The sequence below is a fragment of the Colletotrichum higginsianum genome, chromosome 1 (assembly GCF_001672515.1).
Source record: "Colletotrichum higginsianum IMI 349063 chromosome 1, whole genome shotgun sequence".
Lineage (NCBI taxonomy): Eukaryota > Fungi > Ascomycota > Sordariomycetes > Glomerellales > Glomerellaceae > Colletotrichum > Colletotrichum higginsianum.
Genome location: NC_030954.1, coordinates 1,048,328 through 1,072,338, shown reverse-complemented (window position 1 = coordinate 1,072,338; position 24,011 = coordinate 1,048,328). Strand labels below are relative to the sequence as shown.

General features: G+C 55.2%; 8 protein-coding genes across 8 annotated transcripts; 6 read left to right on the top strand and 2 right to left on the bottom strand.

Moving 5' to 3' along the window:
• Nucleotides 1-516: 516 nt before the first annotated feature.
• On the top strand, nucleotides 517-1,401 carry CH63R_00339 (Intracellular serine protease; the record flags this gene model as incomplete). Its single annotated transcript, XM_018295314.1, has 1 exon — nucleotides 517-1,401. The coding sequence occupies one exon, from the start codon at nucleotides 517-519 to the stop codon at nucleotides 1,399-1,401; it is 885 nt and encodes a 294-aa protein (XP_018163676.1).
• An 834-nt stretch (nucleotides 1,402-2,235) lies between these two features.
• CH63R_00338 (uncharacterized protein) lies at nucleotides 2,236-2,505 on the top strand (the record flags this gene model as incomplete). The annotated part of the gene is made up of 1 exon (XM_018295313.1): nucleotides 2,236-2,505. One exon carries the CDS (start codon nucleotides 2,236-2,238, stop codon nucleotides 2,503-2,505), a length of 270 nt encoding a protein of 89 aa, XP_018163675.1.
• A 294-nt stretch (nucleotides 2,506-2,799) lies between these two features.
• CH63R_00337 (Ankyrin unc44) lies at nucleotides 2,800-8,039 on the top strand (the record flags this gene model as incomplete). The annotated part of the gene is made up of 4 exons (XM_018295312.1): nucleotides 2,800-3,045; nucleotides 3,179-3,323; nucleotides 3,417-7,759; nucleotides 7,899-8,039. The coding sequence occupies 4 exons, from the start codon at nucleotides 2,800-2,802 to the stop codon at nucleotides 8,037-8,039; spliced, it is 4,875 nt and encodes a 1,624-aa protein (XP_018163674.1).
• Nucleotides 8,040-8,920: 881 nt separating this feature from the next.
• Nucleotides 8,921-11,146, top strand: CH63R_00336 (HET domain-containing protein; the record flags this gene model as incomplete). The annotated part of the gene is made up of 3 exons (XM_018295311.1): nucleotides 8,921-10,402; nucleotides 10,506-10,579; nucleotides 10,645-11,146. The coding sequence occupies 3 exons, from the start codon at nucleotides 8,921-8,923 to the stop codon at nucleotides 11,144-11,146; spliced, it is 2,058 nt and encodes a 685-aa protein (XP_018163673.1).
• Nucleotides 11,147-11,615: 469 nt separating this feature from the next.
• CH63R_00335 (Het and ankyrin domain protein) lies at nucleotides 11,616-13,102 on the bottom strand (the record flags this gene model as incomplete). The annotated part of the gene is made up of 2 exons (XM_018295310.1): nucleotides 11,616-12,760; nucleotides 12,901-13,102. 2 exons carry the CDS (start codon nucleotides 13,100-13,102, stop codon nucleotides 11,616-11,618), a joined length of 1,347 nt encoding a protein of 448 aa, XP_018163672.1.
• A 1,819-nt stretch (nucleotides 13,103-14,921) lies between these two features.
• On the top strand, nucleotides 14,922-16,682 carry CH63R_00334 (Het and ankyrin domain protein; the record flags this gene model as incomplete). Its single annotated transcript, XM_018295309.1, has 1 exon — nucleotides 14,922-16,682. One exon carries the CDS (start codon nucleotides 14,922-14,924, stop codon nucleotides 16,680-16,682), a length of 1,761 nt encoding a protein of 586 aa, XP_018163671.1.
• A 3,064-nt stretch (nucleotides 16,683-19,746) lies between these two features.
• CH63R_00333 (Oxalate decarboxylase family bicupin) lies at nucleotides 19,747-21,387 on the top strand (the record flags this gene model as incomplete). The annotated part of the gene is made up of 3 exons (XM_018295308.1): nucleotides 19,747-20,026; nucleotides 20,097-20,695; nucleotides 20,773-21,387. 3 exons carry the CDS (start codon nucleotides 19,747-19,749, stop codon nucleotides 21,385-21,387), a joined length of 1,494 nt encoding a protein of 497 aa, XP_018163670.1.
• A 773-nt stretch (nucleotides 21,388-22,160) lies between these two features.
• On the bottom strand, nucleotides 22,161-22,703 carry CH63R_00332 (EC32 protein; the record flags this gene model as incomplete). Its single annotated transcript, XM_018295307.1, has 1 exon — nucleotides 22,161-22,703. One exon carries the CDS (start codon nucleotides 22,701-22,703, stop codon nucleotides 22,161-22,163), a length of 543 nt encoding a protein of 180 aa, XP_018163669.1.
• Between the last annotated feature and the right edge of the window lie 1,308 nt (nucleotides 22,704-24,011).

Here is a 24,011-nt window from a genome sequence, read left to right as displayed (position 1 = left end):
ATCCTCTCAAACGGGACATGTTGAGCTTTTGCATACATGCAAGGACCGACCCATTCAACCATATCCCTGCTGGTAAACGACGCTAGAAGACCTAAATAGAGGCACAAGCGGGTGGTCGACAGCCAGAGCCTTGTTCGTGGATGCATCCGCAGCCACACACCTCCTCTTCAGGCCGGGGTTCTTGACATAAGGCTGGGCAGCTTCTCCCTCCACCCAGTCTGTTTAAGCATCTACCTGGGTGGTACATGAGGACACCATCTTCTTCAGCCGACTGAACGTTTGTGGGGGCTTTGAATCCTGCAAAATCTAGGCAGCCGGGACAAGATACTTTCACCCTTTTTGAAGACGAATCATGTCAAAATATACACCATCCACCATCCACCATCCCTTCACGAACTGAACTGAAGTCCTGAACACTTCATCTTGTTCTCAACTCTGCTCAGTTGTTGCCTTTCAAGTAGGGTTCGCGAATCCTACCAACTCTTGAGAACCGAGCACTCCTTGCCCCAACTTCTCATGACCAACCCCCGAGACGAAGGCCCCGGCTCCGGCCTCGACCCTGTAGTCGTCGTCGACTTCGGGCTGGGCATCTTCAGCGAGGCGGACAGCCAGTTCCGCTTCAACTCGGACGGCATCTTCACCCCTCGCGAGACGGCCGTCCTGGTCCGCTGCTCCCTCATCGACGTGGTCCACGGCCAGGCGACCCCGGACGATGACACGCCCTGCACGCTCCTCGTTTTCGACTTCCAACTCGACCGCGTCAAGGCTTCCCGCACCATACACCAGGCCATCATCAGCCTCGTCCTCCCCGAGGGCGTCCGCATCCGCAAGGGCGGCCTCGGCCCCGCCGGCAAAGTCTCGTTCGACCCGCAGTCGCAAAGCGTCTCGAGCAGCACCGAGGCCAGCCTCTCGGCGGGCTTCAGTCATGTTGGCACGCTCGAGGGAGGCGTCACGCGGGGGGGGTCCGTCAGCATGGACACAACACACTACGCCACCGTCATGGGCTGGACGACGCGACACCCCAAGGCGCGGCCGAACGACCCGCGGCCGCACAATTGCGCCAGGTGGGCGCTGCACGAGAACCAGGCGCGGAGGGACGGCGTGCCGCCACACTTCCGCGCCGCGGTGCTGCTGGAACGAGGCAGGGGAGCCGACGGGGACGCGGACTTCAACGTCGAGGTGGACGTCAGCGCCAAGGTCGACCTCAAGACGGCGGTCCAGGACTTTACGCTGCTGCTGGGCGAGGCGCCGCGGGGATGTCTGCCCATCAGGCCCCGGGACCCGGGGACGCACAACCTGCGCGAGTACGACGCGGCACGGCTGTCGAGCCAGGTTGGCGACCTGTGGAGGCTGTCATCCGGCGCTCTAGAGACGGCGCAGTTCTCGAGGGACTTTGTGTAGGCCTGTAGGTGTAGGCCTGTAGGTGGTGGTGGGTGTTGTGCAAGTCAACGCCGGAAGAGGTTGGGCGGAAGACGGCAAGAGTGATGGTCTAGGGGGTGTGATTGCTGATTACGTGCATTTCGATAGTGTCTTCTCGCTGCATGAGCTTCTCGGTTGAGTATGGTCGGGTTCTGTTGTCACGCTGCGCCGGGTTGTTGAGTGGTCACGGTATCCCATCGAGTGCCAATGGACGTCAGCAAGATCACCGTGATTATGCAGCCGAGCAGGGCCTGTTCCAATGAAGAGTCCATGTTCCAAAATACAACTACTAGTTAGAGTGTCTCGGTACAGAAGTTATGGCACCACACTCATCGGATCTACATGGAGACATATCACCCTCCCAGTACCCTGCGTTGAAGTACCGCCCCTGGTAAGCCTGCATATACTCAGCCTGATCCCCCCCCGGTCAGTCCATGTACTTTCAAGTAGTTCTTTAACACACTCTAAAACACACTGGATAAGCTGGTATGACGAAGGGTCTACCCTTTTGGCGGCTACGGTTGACCATCATCTCTGACTGGTCAGTTCAGCATAAGGCCGCGTCGCCATCATCTCCCAACGATGACTCCAGAGATCACCAACTGCAAAAACACGACCTGCGCCTGGTGAAAGGCCTCCCAGAAGAAGATAGAGAGAGATAGAGTACAATTATGGCATCCACCGAGACATTCTATAGAGAGGATGACGGCCCGGACAAAGAGTACGTTGTGCTACGCTACCATGTTTCTCGACGGACTCCGTTGGAGATGAAATGGCATTCCCACACCCCATCGCAACTACCAGTTTGCGCCGCTAATGACTCGTAGCATCGTCCTCGTCCACGGCCTGTCTCGGCCCGGCGACATGCCGTGGACGGAGGCAGAGGACTGTACGCCTTGGCTCCGGCGGGACCTCTTCGAGAGGAGCAATGCCCGCGTCATCAGCTTCAAGTACGACGTCGATTCAGGGGAGGGCGAGGCCGTGTATACTCAGGCCGGGCTAGGGATCGCGGCACGCCAGCTGCTGGAAAACATCGCGTCTTTGAGAGAAACAGAAGTATTGTACCGCCTCGGCAAACAGTGCTAGCAGGGCTCGATGTGGCTGACAGGTTGCCTGAAGGACATTCGTCCCCTCGCCTTCGTGGCTCATGACTTTGGAGGAGTTGTTGTGGAAATGGTGCGTAAAACCTCGCAGCAACCGTTGTGTAAAACGAGTATCAAGTGCTTTAGGAATGTCTGGTGCTTATGACCCTGATATTTAAATAGGCTCTGGCGATCGCATCCAGGGAGGTGCGCAGATACAATCACCTTCTGACCTCTACGTATGCTCTGGTATGCTTGCCCCCAACTCACCCAAGCCCATATCGAGTTGTATATCACAATGCTCAAGCTCTTCCAGGTCTTCGTCGGCTGCCCGCATAGAAGCCTCGGCCTCGCCTCGCTCACCAACGATCTTGTGACTCTGTTTCACACCACCCGCAACTATCCCAGCTTCGGCTTGCTCCAGGCCGCGCGGGTATGCGCTTCCACCGTCATCAACGCCAACCGCCTGTTTCTGGAGAGTAGCGTACCTCTCCGGGTTGAAATAGCCAGCGTCTTCAGTCTCAGTTCGAGTAACGCTGAACGAGTAAGTACACGGCATTTCTGACTCTCTTTCTCGTCTCTTCATTGTAGAAGCATCTTCAGGTTCAGTGGATTCTTCAGTGAGCGATTAAGAGATATCTCAAACCCGACCCGGTTGCTTTGCTAAGGGTGTCTAGGTCTTTGAAGAGTTCACAGCCACGCTGGGTTTGACTTGTGAGGTTCGCATCGGACTGCCGGGCCCCCATATCAAGTTGCTGCGAGACAATACGGAGGACGAAGTTTACAAACCGCTGCGGAAGATACTCGGCTTCTCCGGGCAAGGTGAATCTAAACCCCCTTTGCTCCGCATGACAATTGTGTTTTCTTGTTCCTTCGGCGAAGTAAACGCGTCAGACTGACCCCCCCTGGTCACAGATGGAGTTTCTAGCTCGATATGGCCCGTCGTCGAACGATACGAAGGACTCCGTTTCCTCCTCTCAACCGTAGCCCCCGAGCGCTCTCTCCAAGTAAAGCCCGATGAAGCCGCCTCGGATGGCTTGTTGTCCATGGACGAGTTCGTAAGCTGGACACGACGCTCCCAAGCCTCCCAAACCGCCCGCTATCTTTCGATTCCCACCGATCAGTCGACATCAACCATCATGAACGACTTTGTGCGGTTTGTCTCTGACAACAGCAAACACACCGTCCGGTCCCGATTCCGGCTCTTCACCTTCCAGTTCCGCGAGCTGAAGCTTCATCCAGACGTCGACATGGGCCCTCGCGTGAACGGCACGCGCCTGGTCCTGGCAAGTTTCGTGGCCCAGGCACTCGCATACCTACTCCCTCGCACGGAACCGGCACTCAGGCCGTCCGAACTGCTGGCTTCTTGGAAGGCTGCCTCGCCCGAGCTGCTGACCGAATATCACCTGGTGCGTGTCTTCGTCACTCTGAACCTGCTGCTCTGGCAGATTAGAGTCCAGGCCATCTGGTCCATCTGGGACTTGGAGCACTGTCCTGGGGATGGCGGGCCCGCTCGGTTGATACAAGACTTGACGGGCTGTTTCCAGTTTACCGATCTGAAGCCCCCCATTCTCTTTGCCGGTTCCGGGGACACCAAGTTGGGCCTGGCGGAGATCATGGCTTCCGTCGGCGTGGCATCGTTGGAGCTGAGACCGAGAGCTCGTCATGGGTCGTCCCCCGACTTCGAAAAACGTGTTTCCGCCGAGCTGACGCTGCTACGAGCTCTCCATCCGGGCCATGGTCCTCTGCCGGGGCCCGTCCATGATCTGCTGACGGATTTATGCACCGAGACGTCACTTCGCGAGGCGCTTTTGCAATGGATTGCCAGGACGGCCCACACGAGCGTGACGAGGGATCAGTGGCTGGGGCGGATCCGGCATGCTCTCAGCGAACAAGGCCATATTGAGCCGCTGAGTCTACAGAGTGCCATAATGAGCTCTCTTTCCAGAGAGGAGAACCAGATGGCGCAGAGCGTGATCCGCTGGGTTCTGCATTCTCGCCGGAAGCTCTCTCCGAACGAGCTCGTCACTGCTCTGGGTCTCGAGCATAGTCTTGCCATCCAGCCAGGGCAAGGCGCCGAATCAGCATTCCATCAGGAAGATATGAGAGACGAGGACGAGGACGAGGCTTTGCCTCTTGGTTTTGAGCCTATACTAGACTGTTTATCAGGTCTCGTCAACGTGGTCGACAACGAAGTTCACCTCTCCCACTGGGTGTGTATCGACGCGTTTGTTAATCCTGGATCTGAGACCACGGACCGGCGGCGTAATACGGACGATGCAGAGTCGCACTTCCTTATACTACGCTGTCTTCTTCTCCATTTCTCTTCCAAGGCGAGACGTCGGGTACCGGATCAACAACTCGCTGGCGGCTCCTTTCAGTCTTCTTTGTTCCAGCACGACTTTACCGCGTATGCTCTCCATTTCTGGCCGCACCACTTTAAATTCGCACAGTCTCAACCATCCATGCGAGAGAAGACTGAATCGTTTCTGGCGGATTTTCTGGCAAAAGAGACGGCGGCCGTTGCGATGATGCTGCAGTATCTCCAGAGCAGCCGGGCCGAGGCTGTCAGAACGACAGTGCCAGACGAAGAAGGGAATGTCGCTGCAGTAACCTTGCTCGCGAGCTCCGGCTTCGGTGACATCGGCGAGATCGCCGCTCTTGTGGGCAGCCCCGGGTGGGAGTCTGACGCGAAGACGTTGTTCCCGGCCCTGTTGGGGGCAGTCGGCGGAGGCCACGGAGAGCTCGTGAGACGGCTATCTATCTCCCCCCTGGATGATGACGCGGCCAAGGATGTCTTATCTCGAGCCGAAGCAGGCGAGCTGGGCAGCGATGCCATGCTTCACATGTTCCATCAGGCGAAGCTCAGAGAGGGGGACTTCCAACTCCCAGCTCCTTTTCTCATCCGCGCCGCCTACGCCGGCATCGAAGAGATCTTCAACGATGAGATGGTCAAGGCGTCACTCGATCGGCCCGCTGATGGCGGCTCGTTCTGGAGGGATTCCCTATGTCGGGCCGTGATTTCACGGCATTTCAACATCGCAGAGTTGCTGGCGCCGGTCGCGATTCCCGGTCTGAGCGATGACGACAAGCGTGACGTCTTTGTGGCGGCTGCGTACAGAGGAGGACCGACGGCCTTGTTGGAACTCATGAGACTGCTCTCCGCGGATGATCATGTGCGGTATCTTTGGGTTTTGGCCCGCACCGGTAACTACCAGGCCGTGGAAGAGTTGCTCCTCGAACTCTTCGGGGACGAGGCTCCGAGCCAGTATCTCACCGACGACAGTATCAAGTCGAGTGTAGAAATTGCTGTAACGATGTCTTCCGTTGAAGTCGTCAGGGCCATTCTGAGACATGTCGACGTCGCCCGCGACGGCGAGGCCCTGCTCGACGCTCTCCGGCTTGCCGTCGGGGTGTCGGCGTCCAAAGACATGTGTGCTCTCTTCTTGGCCACGGGCGTTAAGATCGAGGATCGGCAAGGAGAGGACTACTTGAACGAAGCAGTACGCGGAGACAACATGGAACTGGCGAAGCTGCTTGTCAACCACGGAGCCAAGGTCGACGCCAAGAGTCCCCAGGGCCAGGCGCCGCTCCTCAGCGCCGCCAGCAACGGCTCCTTAGCCATGGTCAAGTTCCTCGTGGACGAGAAGGCAGACATCAACATCCGGACGACGGAAGGAGGCGTCACACCGCTGTACGCGGCGTCGTTGAACAACAAGCCCGATGTCGTCGAGCATCTCCTGAGCCGAGGAGCGGACGTCCGAATCCCCACCCTCACGCGCAACTGGTCGCCGCTGGAGTGTTCGTACGACTTCCCGGACGTGCTACGCCACCTCGTCACCAAGGCATCGCCGCCTCCGGACTACCGGCGTCTGACCGAGTTCGGCGAGTGCGAGGCCACGGCGCTCTTCCTCGCCGCGCGGAACGACTGCGTCGAATCCGTCCGGCTGCTGCTGGAGCACGGCGACCCGGACCTGGAGTTCGCGCCCGCGGTGGACATTGGCGACAACGACCCCGCGGCCGGCTTCACGGCCCTCGCCATGGCCGCGCGGCATTCCAACACCGAGGTCGTCAGGCTGCTGCTGGCCGCGGGGGCCAACGTCAACCACCGCATCCAGTGGCAGGGGCAGTCGGTCCTCCACTGCGTCTGGGACGACAAGACGATGGCCGCCGTCCTCGAGTACGGCCCGGATATAGAATCGAAGGACTCCAACGGCATCACGCCCCTGAACTGGCACGCCAGCGGAGACGACGTCGGCCTGCTCAGGCGCCTGGTCAACGCCGGGGCGGCCGTCAAGACAACCGACGAGGACGGAAACACGCCGCTCATGAACGCCGTCAGGGGCGGCTGTCTCGAGAACCTCAAGTTCCTCACGTCCAAGGGCGTGCCCGTCCACCACGACTCGGGGCGCTTCGGATACCCGGTCCACGTGTGCTGCTCCTTCGGCAGGCTGGAGGCCCTGCGCTTCCTCGTCGAGCGAGGCGCCGACGTGAACCAGTGGCACGGGTTCCACGGGACGCCCCTGGAGGCGGCTTGCACGAGGACGTCCGAGGACCAGATGGCGGTGATCCGGTACCTCATCGAGGAGAAGGGCGCCGACGTCAACGCGGGAGGGAGCCACTTTGTAGGCATCCTGGGCCAGGCGTTCCTGAGCGGCACCGCAGAGCTTGTCACGCATCTCGTCGACAAGGGCAGCAAGATTGACGCCGTGGACCGGACGGGACTTCCGTCGTTATTCAACGTCTGCTTCCGCGAGAAGGGCGCCCTCGAGCTGCTGGACTTGGCCGTCGGGTCTCACGGCGCCGTCGTCACTCTGGATGCGCGGGATCGCATGGCTCGGACGATCCTGCACTGCGCGGCGATGGCCGGGCACATCGATCTGGTCAAGAGGCTGGTCGAGCTCGAGCCGGCGTTGGTGCAGGACCGCGACGGCGACGGGTGGACGGCGCTGCACTGGGCTGCGCGACGGCCTCGTCTGGTGGATGACACGCCGAGTAGGGACGCCCAACAAGATGACGATTCCAAGGCCCAGGTGATGCGTTTCCTGGTCGAGAAGGGGTGTCCCGGGCTCGAGGAGACGGTGTCGGCGGGCGAGCGGACGTGGACGGTTCTGGAGATTGCAAAGAACCACGGGGCTCCGGATGTCGTCGTTGATGCTGTGAAGCAGATGATGGAGGAGAGGGGAACAACGGCGGACGACTCGAGGGAGGCCCTTTTGACGGAACATGACGGATGGTCGTGCGATGCCTGCCGCAGCGTGAGTTTCCCCGTTCTTGGAAATATCCTATCCTGCCCCCCAGTGCCCATCAGACTCTTTCAAGTCTGCATTTCTATGGACTGGGGAGCCCTCTCGGCTTCCCCTGAATCGAACGTCCTAGGCTAACATGACGCGATAGCGAATCTGGGGCCCGTTGTACAAGTGCACGGGAGACAGCTGCTACGGGAACTTTGGGCTCTGCTTCAAGTGTATGCCTTACAAAGACCTGGTCCACGACCCAACACATATCCTGGTCGAAGATGGAGAAAGAGAGTGGTGAGTTGACAAGGCGGATGTAGGTGAAGAGAGGCGGCGAGCCGTGTTGCTACGTTGTTCAGCCTGCCCTACTGCTTGAATCCAAGGGATTCTCAAGTGAGGTTTGATTAGCATTGCAAAGTGCGAGACACTATGAGCACATGGATCATCAGCCTTGACCACACTCAGGCAATTGTATATATTGGAATTTCCACTATGATAAATATATTGGCGTGAAACCAACGAGAAGACTCGGACAGAACGTTCATACAAAGCTGTGGTGGGAAGCCGGGCCTGGCTGAGACCCCCCCAAACGATGCCAGCCTCTAGTATTGTACTGATAATCCCATCAGCAAATGACATTCCTGCTGATCATGCATGACAATCGACGAATGCGTAGCAAGTCTCCGATAGTTCCAATAAGGGCCCTTGTTGTGATTCGCCAAGAGCAAATGGTGTGAAGCCGCTTTGCGCAAATGCGCGCGAAAGGTCGTCCGGTTAGTCCCCCCCCCCCGCCCCCTAACACTGAACACGACCTCACAAAAGACCTTTTGGCATTTCCCAATGAACACCCCCTTGGTGTTACTGCTACATCTTTCTTCCTCTTGATTGGTACCTCCGACTCACCGTTGCCTCGGGAGAGCACAGCACCTCAGTGCCTTTCGTCGTCGTTGGTGTGATTGGCTACACCAAACACAACAGGGGTGTTTTCTTTAGACAATGCTATGGAATTCTCAGCCGCCACCAAAACGAGGCATTTGGAGATTTCAGCCTGAAAAGGGTTTCTCACTGTAATATAAGGAAGGCGGTTGACGAGCGGGAAAAGGCTCGTGTCATTTCTACTACCATCACCATAACCATCACTCGTCCTTCTTTCAATACGACCGACCAGCATACCATACCAATATGAGACTCATTCACACATTCTCATACGTCTTACACAACTTGAGCGAGTCAAACCTGCCTCCGTTCGCCGTGCTGTCCCACGCGGCGGGCCAGTCGAATTGCTCTGACACGGACGACACATCATCCCACCAAACGACTGCGAGGGTCGATCTAGACAACAGCATCCTGGCTGCTTGTGGCAAGGCAGCCGCCCGCGGCCTCAGCTACCTCTGGGTTGGTTCTGCGTGCATTGAAAAAACATCTTCCCTGGAGCTCCAGGAGGCCGTCAGCTTTTCCATCCGCCTGCTCCGTGCGGCCGCCGTGTGCTTCGTCCACCTCCACGATCTCCCCGCCGGCTCCGGCTACCTCGCGAAAGCGTGGGGCTGCTGCCGGTACTGGAGGCGGAGCTGGACGCTACAAGAGCTCATTGCGCCGTCCGAGGTGGAGTTTTTCGACGCTGACTGGGAACACCGGGGATCACGATCGTCGCCGGAGCTCCTTGCCATCCTTCCTGCCATCACGGGGATCGACAAGAGCATCCTGCTCGACAGCAGCGCCCTTTCGAGGGTTGCCATCGGAGTACGGCTGTCTTGGGCCGCGGGCAGGGAATCCACTCGCGCCGAGGACGCGGCATACTCTCTGGCCGGCATCGCCAGAGTCAACATGTCCATCAGGTACGGCGAAGGCGCGGACCAGGCCTTTGCACGTCTCGTGAACAAGATCGTCCAAGATACTACCGACGGGTCCATCTTTGCCTGGACCAGCAACGACGGGCAGGCCGTTCGGGGTCTCCTTCCGCGATCAGCGGCCGAGTTCCGCCATCTTACGAACTCGCCGGGGGCGGATTGCCACGAACCGTGGACTTTCGACGGCAGCATCCAGCTCAGCAGCCGAGGGTTGGTCCTCGACTCGCGGGCATCGATGCAGGACTCTTCGCTGGTTTTCGAAATCGGTCGAACGGCGGGCAAGTCGATGGGAGTACGGCTTCGGATGTTGGGCGACCAGTTCGTGCGGGTTGACCCGAGTTCTCTCTCCGATGTCCCGCGCACAGCAAACCGCTGCCGGATCATGGTAGCCCGCGATGTGGACGCCGAGACACTCCGTAGCATCCGAAACAGAACACCTCGTTCACCGTTGCGACCCCCAGGTCAAACATGGCATATTCCTCGGCACATTCCATATTTGTCCCTAGTCAGTGTCAAAAGGGAGAGGTCAGGCCGACCCAAGACTCCCGTCAGCGAGTACTCGGCCATCCAGGTTGAGTCTCTTCGAACCACCTCGCCGATTTTGCCATGTGAAGACGATCACGGCTCGTGCAGTGATTACGAGGAGTTTTCGGATTTTGAGATTGTCGACTCCGACGACGAGGATGAGGACTTGGACGAGAACGATGACGAAGACGAGGAGGACGAAGGAGAAGAAGAACCACTAGGTCAGGATGAAGTACGCGGAACCACGTCGCTGAACCCATATCACCCGTTTCAGTCGGAACGTGAGGGCCTGGTACGTCGCTATCACGGCTCGATCTTAGAGTGGTCCAAATCTGCGGAATACGTTGCACCGCCGGACCGAACCTCGGTGCCACGGAAACGACTCAAGACCGCAGCCTCAAGCCCATCCCCTTCTCCGGCCGGAGAAATGGTACTTGAGGGAGTACAACCCTCTGGAAAGGAGACTCGGGTCGGTTCCCGCATCGACGGCTATTTTCACCTCGCTTGCCCTTTTAATAAGACAAATACTAGCAGATACAAAGACTGCCTGCTGGAGGACGACTTGAGATCGATCGAGGATGTCGTGTCCCATCTCCGGAGGCGCCACCCGAAGCCACCGTACTGCCCTAAATGCCGCATCATCCTCGAGACACCGACGGCCCGGGACGCACACATTCGCAACCTGGCTTGCCAAGTCCGACACCCGACGGCGATCGAGGGCGTCGACGAGACCCGGCTCGTCGAGCTGATGAGGCGCAGGAGGAAGGGGCTCGGCGAGGCGGAGACCTGGAGGCAAATCTGCGCAGTGGCGTGTCCCGGTGCCTCGATGCCCGACTCTCCCTACCTCGAGGGAGGCCTCGGTCTCGCCGTGTCGCAGGTTTGGGATTACTGGCGCGAGAAGGGCAGGGCGTGCATCGAAGAGTACATGTCTGAGAGGTTTGCGGGCGAGCAGTTTGAGGCTGGAGAACTGGATTGCTTTCATTCCGTCACCTTGGCGGATTTGGTTCGGCGGACGGTTGAAGACGGTGTCAGTTAGGCGAGGAGGATGGGCTGAAGAGATCCGTCTACGGAGTGACATCTGGGGCGGTGTTCTTTGCTTCATTATGGTACGCGTGAGAGGGAACAGGTTTGGATTAGTATTGAACGGAGTGGCCAGAGGGTCATGGAATCAACCCGGTTTTATGTCATTGTAGACATTAACTAAGTTTTACTTTGATAGTATTTTCACACATAAATAAAGAGTCGCACCGAGCCATTTTCATCACGTCTATTTTACAACCGTTGGGTTTGACAAAAGGAAAAGGAGGAGAAAAAAAGACCTTAAAACGTCACCAAAAAAGAATCCTCATGAATCCGGGCGAAAATGTTGTCTGCTGTGATTCTTCGACATAACACCGCCAATCCCAATGCAGCAATTGGTACGAAGGAAAGATTAAACACCAAAATTGTACTGGTAAACTTTTCATCAGCCTCCCCCATGTGGATGTCTTCTTTCCGGTGCGCCATCAAAGAAAGTCCATGAACTCATCCATCGGATCGGGAGCCGCCTCGTCTGTGCTTTGCGTTCCGCCAGCTGCAATGTTCCAGTCGTCATGTCCGGGGGTTGCGCCCGTTGAAGAACCATTCCTGCCTGGGTTCCCGGGCCCCGGGGCAGCCTGAGACGCGGAGGGCGTGTTCATCTGCAGAGGCTGGGCCCAACCATCGTGCGGTATCGGCTCGATCGTCGAATATGGCCGGGGAAAGAAAGACATGCTGCCGCTCCCACCATGACTGTATAACGCAGCATGTGTCATGGCCGTCGGAGGAGCGTTGGCGGAGGGTGGTGGTGGTGGGCTTTGTCTGGACAGCGGGGTGTGCTCGTGGCACAACGTGAGCAACTGGCCGATGATGTCGTCCCATAATGTCGAATACTCGGAGAACGGCATTCTGAGCCGAGCCATCAGCCAGTCCCCAAACTCCTGGGAGTTCGCGTTACGCTTGGCGATGCTGGTGAGGAGGCTGAGAGGTTCCCGGATGCCCTCGTAGACGTACGGCGACTCGGGCCGCGGGTGTGCCGCGAAGAAGTTGTCCCACACCCAGTACCATTTGTCATGGTCGGGCCAGCCGCGGGGCAGGTTGTTTTGCAGCCGGTTGATCTCGTCCCCCGTGAAGTCCTCGGGCCCGGCGATTGGTTCACACCCTCCCGAGCGCATGTGGCCGTCGCGGGCTTCGGCGTCCTTGAACTTCACCCAGCACAAGGCGCAATAGTACAGGGTGGTGGAATGGCACCGTTCGATGTGCTGCTTGAGCCGGTTGAAGCCGTCCAGCTTGTGCTTCTCGACGCAGCGGTAGTGTTGTATGGGATCCATCTTGTAGTAGGGGCAGGCCATCAGCCGGGCCTCCGTTGACCGGCTTCCCTCCGGATGCGCGCCCGTGTCGCTGTCGTGGCCATCTTCGCTCTCGTCGTCGTCATCTTTGCGGTCTTCTAGCGGTAATCTCGACTTTGCCGCGGCTGCTTTCCCTATTCCCTTTGACTTGGCTGAGCCCTTCAACCCGGCCTTGGTCTTCGCGTTTTGCCGTTTCTCGACCCGGTTCGAGCTTGTTCCAGCGGGGGCCCTGGTTGTCACTTGTTCAGTGGTCGGGCACTGGTCGCTGAGTGAGACGCTTGTTGCTGTGAGGGCGACTCGAATTGGATATGAAAGAAGAAGAACGAATTGCCAAAGCACTGATTGGGTTTTGCGCCGGATTAGTATTAATACCAAACGCAAGCTGCTAATAGCATCCCAACCCGAACTAGGTTCTGACACTCACTGTAAAACCGGTAAACCTTGCTAATCCATTCGGCTGTGCTCTGCGCAATGAGCCAGTCCGCATGAGCCCCTGCGAGGTGCCGAGAGAGAAAAGCGACGGTGGTGGAGCAACAGGCCGGACCCGGCCAGCTGCGGCGGAGGCGGCGGCCTTCCGGTGCCACCAAGCCATCGGCCACGAGCGCTATGTGAGACCAAAAGAGCATCGATTCATGTACACATGGTAGGGCAGCAAGGACGAGGGCGGCCGAGACAAAACACTGCACGAGGAGAAAGCACGTAGGCCGCAACACAAGTTGCAACATGGGCCGCAAGTTTGCCGCTGGGTGAGACGCGATATCCATGGCGGCCGATGGCTTGTAGAGGTCCTTGAGGGGCAAAAGAAAACTCCGGTCACAAAGTCAACGAGTTTTTGATGGTGAGATGAATTGGATTATAATAATAGAAAAACTTGCTGGGTTACACACAACATCTGACCAGGGAAGCCGTTGCCCCTCGTGTGCCTCACGGCTTACTGGCCTGGGCTGATTCGCTTCGTTACTGACATAGCTTGCAGACAAGAAAGTGTATAAAGTATTCTCTTTGCGAATTTGTGAAATTCATTTGGAAGCATACCCTCTGCACATTTGTTTTCTGGCTGCCAGAGGGGGGGGCTAACCAATGGAGGCAGCCCACGATCAGGCGTCCCGCCCCCATAAGTAGGCTGTAACAGCCTAGAGCTCAAAGCCCCCCCCAAGACACCTACTACCCGGCCAAGACATGCACAAGGCGTATTGCGAACTGCGTTGTTGTCCCAGGGCCATGTTTACTGTTTTGGTCTCGCCACAGTGAGTCTTGCTTAAAAAAGAAAACCCCCCGTTCGAATGAGCGAGCACTGTTATAGTAGATAGTAGGTGACATCAAATCAGCACCTCTGAGCCCAAGCCCATTGGGCCTGCAATCCTTGAAAGTGGAATACGAGTTTGCTGCTTCGTCAGCGAACAGTTCGCATGGCGTAGTCATTGACCGCCAAGGTATAACGTCACAAGTGGAATAACGCCAAATTAGCGCTGTTTAGCGCAAAACATTGCCAGAGGGAGAGTTGTAGAGAGAAGAGCCACCGCTGAGGGAGTTAGATTATGATGATCCAAAGGACAGGCTCAAGCGGTTTTCACGTGCTGTCGTTATAGTCTATCTTTCAGCACATTCAAACAGCAAATAGACAATGGAACACGCTATCCAGAGCAATTTATCACGGGCCGGGATATTGATAAACCATCCAAGAGGATGTGTGTCTGTAATTAATATCCGTCAGTCATAATTGTCCGCACACCGAGCCGACAGGATGCCTGGTTCTGACAGTTTCCTCCTACCAACCCCCCTCGTCTCAGTGCTTTCGTTTGCTGATGGTCGATTCTAGCCATCAAAAAAGCCTTGCCAGCTTCGCGTCCAGAAATGGCGGCGGCTGTGTCCAAATGCCAGCACACCCTATGTTGGGAAGGGGGGTGAAACCTGCACGCTGACGTCGGGAACAAGTGAGGCGGCCAAGCCTCACAAATGCGCATACTTGCTCCTTCACAGCAAAACTAGTGCGTTCCGAAGGCTCTCAGGTTCACCCTGATCAACGGGCATATCCCATTCTCCCACCCCGGAGGAAATCCCGGCTACCTCTTCGAGGGTGGGGCGTTCAATTCAAACTCTAGGAGATCCTCCCGTGATCTCGCATCATTGTGAGGCCGGCATCCCCATTTCCCGCGATGACTCGGTTGAAGAATCATCACGACTGGTCTCATTCGATGGGTACCAATGGACTTTCTGGGCGAGGTCCGATGGGGCTTGTCAGTGTCAAGAAACAGGCATTGTCAGGCCCAAGGAGCGATGAATGGAAGCGTCAGGTCGAGCATGCTGGCGCTTCTCGGCAGTCTCCTCGACGTCTTCAGCCAAAGGCGGATTTCTGTTTGGATAAAAACTTGGACGCATTCTCGAAAGTCGAAACCTCTCTTGACAACATTCAGATATGGTATACTAACGGGGATTGCCAACAGAATGTCAACGGAGCCACCGAGATGGAAGAGAGAGCTCACAGCAACACCAAGAGAGGACAACCGACGTTCTTTGTCTCTTCCCTCCAATGTCGCGAATTCAACCTCGCATGTAGCCTTGGTCGATCCACGCCTCTGCTTCTCAATATCAAACCTCGCCAACGCTCCAAAGTGGCCTCCTGACCCCTATACCAGCACAAGCGGTCGACCTGACGGCATTACTTCAAGCGGTACGTCCTCAATATCGCCCTGGAATTCTTTTGCTTACTTTTATCCTTCATTGTCGTCAGGAAACGAATTTTCTCTCATAGGAACTCAGTTTAATGGAAAGCCTCAACAATGTCGGGAAAGTAATCTCGTAGAAAGCAAGGCGCCGCTGCGTGTGACGGCAATGCTTTCCGCCCTGGATACATCTTCCTCGCCAGGTTGGAAACAGAGCCCTGACTCAATCCAAGAGAGCGAAGTTCTCCATTGGAACCCGTTAGACCAGTATGAATACCCTTTGTCGGAATTTGGGAGCCGTATAGCTACACCCTCTAGCAATATTTCGCCAGAGATCAATCATTGTTCAACGGCATCCAGCCCGGGTCTTGAAGGTAATTTCATCAATGCTGCGGATGGCGTGGAACACCGGAGACGGCTACAAATTTCCTCAAGCTCCAAGCGTACTATGGATACCCCGGTCCTTATCGACGAAGGCTCAATTAAGCGGCCACGATGTTCTGTTCAACTACCAGACTCTGCTATGCGCTCGGATGAAAGCTCCGACGACGAAAATGCCGCGGTGAAGAGAGACAAGCTTTTGGCATGCCCCTTCTTCAGATACAACGCCGGACGCCACACGAGCTGCCTCAATCTCAAAATGCGTCGGATCCGGGATGTCAAGCAACACCTCAAGAGGCGACACTCTGAACCGCAGTACTACTGCACAACCTGCTACAGGATATTCACAACCGAATCGAAGCGGTCCCAGCATGTGCGGGATAAGTCGCTCGTACCCTGCTTTCCGACAGATGGACGGCCTGATTTTGTAACTGCTCACGAGAGGCAGCTTCTCTGCGCCAAAGCCAGCAGAAACGCCACATTGGAGGATCAGTGGTATAGCGTTTGGGATAAGATCTTCATAGGCAAGCCGAGACCTCCTCACCCATTCATGCGTACAGTTGTGGAAGAGGTCACCTCGATGATGCGGGAGTTCTGGCAGAATGAAGGAGAGCAGATTGTTAGGAAGTTTACGGGACCGCTGCAAATGCAGGATGGGGACGAGGCCAGGCTGAAGAATGTCATGTTGAACATGATGGAAGAATCCCACAACGTCTTTGGAACCCGGTTTCGGTCCTCGACACCGGTGGAAGGGTCCGTTGCAGCTCCAGACAACGAGCAGCTTCCAAATCCCCACCATCATTCATCGGGGCTCCCACATGGCGAAGACAACAATGACGAGGTCGTCTCAGCAACTAGTCTTGAGCAGATGGACCTGAATGGTCTCCTACATCAACCATGCTCCCGTCCGGTTTCTGACTTCAATGAAAATCAAGTCTGGGAAGGGATTCCTGCAGGATTTGACGCGACGGTCGACATCGGTCCCAATCTCAACGATGCCGGTTGTACAGACCTGTACAAGGGGGCAGAAAATGCAATAATCGACGCGATGGAGAAGTACGGATGGTCCTCTATCGACTACAGCAACCAAGGCTTATTTCAATGCCCATACTTGATTGAGAACGGTATTCAAGAGGTCCAAATGGACTCACTGCCAATCTGAAAAATCAGGACTGTTGGATGGATGCTGACAGTCACGGAGGATGAGAGAAACTATGGAGTGTTGATCCCTCTTCAAGTCAAAGATTGCCCTGTGAGGTGGCGTCTCTAGGTTTGCGGAAGCGGCTGGAGTAGCACATTCGCATCTCTCATCACAGCACGCGATCAATGTTCACTACACAGATCTAACATATCTCAGAAAGACAGTTAACAAGTCATAATGGGGTCTATCAACTTCTGAGTCGACTTGGGTTTCAAATATAGACGACAGAAGATCATTCTTACGTTGCTACTAACCTTTGGAACCAACATGTTTTTCAGAATCAGGCTTTTTGGGTCCAGGCCAGAACTCGGTTTCTCGAGATAAATACAGAAAGGCAAAGGAATCAAGGAGTGAGGGGAGGGTTAACATTGTGCTTGGAGCCCTTCAACAGGGTACAGAGTTGCAGAGGGATAGTTTGAACGGTTTAGTTTAGAGTTGTTTTCGGCAATTCGACATGCTGAAGGGGTCTTGTTACTTTCATTTGTTTCTGGTGCTCCAACTCAGTTTCTTCGAACTTGTTTTCTGCTAGGTAGTGAGAGTCTGTTCTAGAATGCTTTATTGGGTTTCATAACCGGTCCCCTGTTTCTGATACTTCTACAGAGGTTCCTCAACGCAGATAACTCCTCTTGAACCATGAAGTCAAGACTCAAATGAGATGGACCAAAGACACCAGGAGAAGCATGGATTGCCAGTCCTGGTCGCATTTGAAAATGTTGGACAACATGTCCAAATAGTATCATGATGAAATACTTGGACGGCATTTTGACCCTCCAAACCAAATCAAATATGGCTCTCCAATTCCCCCATGCAACTGTTTGATGGACACATGTAAGTGGCATCCACACTTGTAGTTGAGATCATGCCCAATGCGTTGCCGGCAAGAAGCACTTTCTTCTCTGCTGAAATTATAAAGGCAAACCCCCGAAATTGTTGAGATTCAAATTATTGCACAAAACAACATGCGGAAGTCTTCATCAAAGACCAGGTTGCTTCCGCGGCTGTAAAGTAGCGGACCTTCATGTCTGACGTCAGGTGTGTTGCAGATGGCCTTGTCCAACAGGAGCCTACAATGCCTATCCCCCCTTTTCATGTCCCTTCCACCGCATGTCGATATTAAGAACCGCCATGATGTTAAAGAATCTTAATCCGGCACATAAGGAGGGGGAAATCGAATGCAACCAGCAAGACAGCAAAAGATGATGCTGCTTGTACGGTATGCAGTCGTCCGCGCGAGGTGCGAGTAGGATGATAGAATGGGACGATGGCACGATGACGGCTTATCCGCCGCTCCTATAGTCAGAATATGAGACCGCAGCACGATTCGATCACAAAGGTGTTCGACGGAGCTGTAAAGCAGTGAAGGATCCCTGATGGTCGAGAACAAGGTTTGACAAAACCAGCTGCCAGTCTACGATGTGTGGGGCTTTAAATAGAACGCTTCCTCTGATTACTGTGGCCGCATGAAACACAACGTTACAGTCATCCCTTCTCTTCGAAGCTTGGGCTTAGTCCTGTCTCCCTTGAGATAGCGACTTTTGTGTGTGTATTTTTGATCGAACCAAGTAATGCGATATTCATCCACAATGTGACAAAATACCCAAGCTCTTTTGTCCTATAGCTGTAAGATGTACATGAGTCAGGTGCAGTGAAGGGTTGCAACGGGGATACCGGCTCAAATGACGATCGTCGAGAAGATGCCGCTGAACGTGCTCCTAAACTCTCTTTGAGTGGTTCGCGGTTTGATCCAGCCTCCCGACCGCTTCTTTAGTCGGAACTGGGAAGCCGGCAACCGAACGCTAGCGGTAGATGATGCGGGAGTCCTGCGTGATCCCGGGACGTAAGCTCATAATCCCGAGTTTTCTGCGAGATACCGGTGCTCAGTCGACGGTTCGCCGCCCACTTAATCATCCATGCTGTTGCCTTACGCTCTCTGTGCGTGAATAGTCCGGCCACGGATAACACATTCTAGAATGTCGCGGCTTCGGACGAATCGCGAACGGACCAATATTGATTACCGACTAAGCCTCTCTGGCGTCACCCCACAGCCGAGATGACAAGTGCCATCGTCGGCAAGAAGAGTCGAATGCAACGTAGGGTGTTCCCCTCCAACACAGCTGTGTGTATGATTCATTTCAGGTGGACTAACAGCACCTGGCCTTATTTTTGACGTTGTGCTTACAATGACACTTACAGCTGGCACCTTGCATCTCGTCACTCTGGTCGGAAAGGAAAATGGCTGACGAGAAGCCAAGGTTGTAACGAAAGCTCCGTGAGAACAGATGGACCGTCTGACCGAGAGTGCTGGTGCTGGCGCTGTCTACCGGGCTCTGAGTAATCCCTGTACGGTTTTCTATTAACGAAGTCCGGATATCGTCAACCAGTGCCGCCACAACCGTGTGTGGACCTCTTTTCTATCCGTCTTACCCGTCACAACCTTCGCTGGATCCAAACAGGCAAATACGCGTCACCGGGATTGAGTGTGTCCCGAGCTCCTAACATGTCGAGTTAGCTGCTCGTGGGGCTCGCTCCGTGTCGCCCGCATCCCGCTGTCTCCCCGCCTAGGCGGGGAGCTTGATCGGTCCCGCCGAGCTCAACTTTGTCTTGTGATAGATGCTCGAATGTCATAGATCGATAGGGGAGGGGGGGTACGGGCTTAGAGATCGCCAAAGCACTAGCCTACGTTACTTGCTGCTTTGGCAGTCCCATAATGGAACGACAGCTAGCGAATTCGTCTCATCAAGAGACGGGGTATAAGAAGATCGTCCTGCCCAAGCTGTAATGACTGTTCCTCACCCGCTCTTAGTTCATCTCGGAAGGCGACGCCTGATAACATCATCAGTCACTCGTGAAACACGACTTGTCGAGCCGTCATCTGCCCTCGGCCGTCTATCCATCATGCACACTCATGCCGCTTTCCTAATCACCTTGCTTGGGGCATTGCCCAAGGGACTCGCCGTTCCCGCTCCCCAGTGAGTCTTCGCAGCGACGAGTGAATAGGAAGACTCAGCTAACGCGGGGTCTCAGGATGGGAGACTACGGTGAAAACAAGGGACCCGTGGGAGGTGTCGCCCCCCCGATCCCATCCGTGACTGCTCCCACCGGCAACTTGAGAGGAGACGCCGGTCTGCTCGGAGGCAATGCTCCGCGCCCTGACCCCGATACCTCCGATTCAGCCATCGTCGACGATGTCCAGCTCGTTCCTGGCCAGCAAGCAGACGGAAAACTCGGCCTCTATCTCAACTTTGACGGTGTCGATGCCCCCCAGCCCATCCGCGGCAAGCTGGGATCCCCGGACCCGGGCCCGAGTATGTCACATCCTTGGCGGAGATGGCCGTGATTCGACGAGACCAAGACACTGACATGGAGTTCCCGCAGGGACCAATGCCTACGAGAAGCTCAACCCCGACTTATACGCCCCGCCGGCGACCGACAAGGGCGACGTGGAGAACGCCATGTGGCCCCTCGGGCTCTCCCACAACCGCCTCGGCAGCGAGTCCGGCGCGGGCTGGGCCCGTCAGCAGAACACCAAGGTGCTGCCCGTCGCCACGAGCATGGCCGGCGTCGACATGAAGCTGCAGCCCAACGCCTACCGCGAAATGCACTGGCACACGTCGGCCGAGTGGGCGCTCATGCTCAAGGGCAGCTGCCGCATCGCCGCGATGAACGAGGACGGCAAGAGCTTCGTCGATGACCTGACGGCCGGGGTGAGTCCAGATTCTTCATTGGAGACCGTACAGAGCATGGGTGCTGATCAAGTTCAGGATGTGTGGTTCTTCCCCAAGGGCGTGCCGCACAGCATCCAGGCGTTCGACCAGGGCACCGAGTTCCTCCTTGTCTTTGACAACGGAGGTTTCAGCGAGGAGAACACGTTTCTCGCCTCTCAGATGTTTCTGAGAAATCCGCTGTCGGTCCTTTCGAAGAACATGAAGGTGGACGTCTCTGCCTTTGACAACATTCCTCAAGACCAGCGATACGTAAGTTAGACTCTGTCGATACCGCGGCAACGTTCCTCTTGACATGCATGAGAGCGAGGGCTTACGTATGGCAACAGATCTTCAACGGCACGCCCCCGCCCAAGGACATCCAGGAACAGAACCAAACCTCGTCAGCCGGGTCTCTCGTCGGCGCCGAGTCCTACACCTACCACTGGTCGCAGCAGCAGCCCCTGCAGGTCCCCGGCGGCACCGTCAAGATCCTCGACTCGCAGACGTTCCCCATCGCGAGCAACTTCGCCGCGGCCCTCGTCGTCGTGCAGCCCGGCGCGATGCGCGAGATCCACTGGCACACGACGAGCGACGAGTGGAACTACTTCCTCCAGGGCTCCGGCCGCATGACCATCTTCGAGGCGCCCGAGGCGTCCCGCACCTTTGACTTCACGGCCGGCGACGTCGGCTACATCAAGGTCGGCGACAGCCACTACATCGAGAACACGGGCACCGAGGACGTCGTCTTCCTCGAGGTGCTCCAGGCGCCCAAGTTCTCCGACATCAGCGCCGCGCAGTGGTTGGCCCTCACCCCCAAGCAGGTCGTCAAGGACACTCTGAACCTCTCGGACGAGGTCATTGCTGCGCTGCCTCGCGAGAAGGAGTACATCAAGCCTGGAAACCCCAACATGACGGCGTTGGCGGACGGTGGGAAAAGCGTTAAGAGAAGTTTCAAGGCTTAGTGTGTAGAGTTTCGGCCTCAAGTTTTTTTCCAGGTATACGATGTACATGGAAGCCTGTCTAGGACCTTATGTTCCGCAATGCGGTGCAGATAATATATATAAAACTGTTGGAACAACGCTCGGCATGACCGTACGCAGCAGGGACCATGAGGATAGCAGGGATAAGCGTTCGGCGGGTGGTACCCTGAACGCTTGGACCCGGCCTTAATGCGACAGGTTCACCTCATACGTAGACGTGGCTACAAATCCTGCGCATAGACAGACCCTTGGAGAAGACATCACAGAACAGAACAACGGTAATCACTCATACGTACACATACCAGAGGCCATTCAACATAGACACTACACTTGCAGTAACTGACGTGCCTTGCTAAATTATTCGTAGTAAGCAAGCTGGTCACCTTACCACAACCACATCAAAACAACAAAGGATGCCTAGCGTACTTGAGGAACGTAATTAAATACTAATTAGAACATGTCGGTAGATATTTCCTTGTTAAACTGACATGTTCGCACATTCTGTCCAGTGTTCCTGCAGAAGCCACATTGCCGTTGACTAGGTTTGGTCCTTATTCTGCGGACACTACTTTGGCGTGTTTGACGACTAGCTTATGAATTCGTCCACGGGAAAGCGCTGGGCTGAACAGCCGAGTTCGATTAGTCCTGGTGTAGCTGTTGACAAGACGGGCGTATAAGCATCATAGATTGTGTTGTTGGCCTGAATGGACTCGCGTTAGTTGGGACTAGGAGCTTGTGATAGACCCTACTCACTATCAACCTATAGACAGATAAACATCAGGAAACATGGAGTTTCCTTTCCTCGCCACAAACGCGTTGACGCTTTTCGTTCTAAGTATGCGATCCACAGCCTTAACAAAGGGGGTATTTGCGAATTCGTCCCACTCGGCATCGCCTTTGGCGACCATAATGCTGTCCGGGTTCCTCATATTACGGTCGCGAACGTATTTCATGAGGACGTCGAGTGTATCGTCATTCATGACAGCAGAGAGAATAACCCATTCCAAGTTCTCGGGATTCACACGCGCCTCCTCACAGAGGGCCTGGAGAACTTCGGACAGTCTCATCTTCCCAGGATGTGCGTCTTCCCAACCGTTGTAGGCTCTGTAGATAGTCATCGACTTGCTGTCCGGGCTGAACTTGACGGAGTTGACGGCTAGTTCATCGTCGAAGTGCTTGGAAAATACCTCGTACATGCCGTTTGTGACTCTGACTTCGTATCCCTTGTCCTCTAGTATGCCGGCGAATGCACCTAACAGTAGGATGAAGAGGATATTGAGAAGTGATAGAGACCTCATTGTAACGGGGGAAAAGAAAGCGTGTGCAAAAGAACGTCCTCGGCTGCCTAAAATTGATCCTTATTATATTTCTCTGAGTATCAAGACACCTCTGGCCTTTTTAACGTGTCCGAAAGAAGCAGACATGAAAAAGTTTTTCATGTTGTCCATTATTCCCCAGATCGGCCAAAGTACTGAGTAATCTTCTAGCATCATGCAGACTACTTGTCATCACCATTCAGAGGGGATCTAATCTTGTTAGTAAATATGATGACAGAACATTTTAAAGTACATTTAATGCATCTTCAAACTATTATGGGCAATTTTCAATATCAGGAGCAGATCAACGGCCAGGGGGCCTGGCTTGACGGCTCCCTCCTTTGGTGCCGCTCGCTTCCAAAGCCGGGGTCCTCGGGTGGCCGAGACGTTGAGCAGAAGGACAGCCTCCCACCGACGGCGCTTTGCTTCGAGAGCACAGGACATTGAGTCGGAAATATGCGCCCCGCCTCCGGCTTGTCCGTTAGTATTGGCTGTTCAGAGTGGCACTTCACAGGGGCGTCCTTTCTTGAGGCAGAGATGAACGGGCTGGATGAAGGTTTTTGAGGCTGCGGTGATTAGCAAACTTTTGTCGACACATTTTGGACCAAGAACTCGGCGGGACACTTTATTATAAATAAATTGGTGCTGAAATAATGACTGGATTATTAATTGGAAGTAAGTTGAAGCAGCCCTCCTGGCAGCTGTTGCATTCTAATAGGAGAGATAGGCTGCGCGCCTACAGGGCTAACGGCTACTGCAGCAAGGTGTGGCTTGATAGTTGCTACACACTGCAGGGCCAGCAAGTTGCTAACCTACATATCTAAGATCTGTAGGGAAGTAGGAGACAAGTAAAGCAAAAAGTAAAAGCAGAAGTCGTCGTAAAGGACTGCGTATGGGCGCAAATACCATGAGTTGAAAGTGGCTTGAACTCGGTAAAATAGAGAAAGGCCCTGCAACCTCTGTCTCATGTGGTAGGAGGCAAAAGTTTAACCCCCCTACCAGGTACCGAGGGGCAAAGTCAATGCCGCCGCCATCCTATTTCTGGTTAGTTCAGCATCACAGTACTTCTAGCATTTTCCTCTTTCTTCATTACTGATATAAGATCAGGCAGCGCATAGGCCAATTGGGCTTCACTTACCACATACCATGGTATAGGGTGCGCAGAGCGGGCCCTTCTTGGCATACCTAGGTTACGGAGAATATGTTCCGGCTCTAGTCAGTGGATCTGCTGTGGATGCCCACCTTTCTGTAAAACCATCCATAACAGCACATTTGTCGTGAAGCAGAACT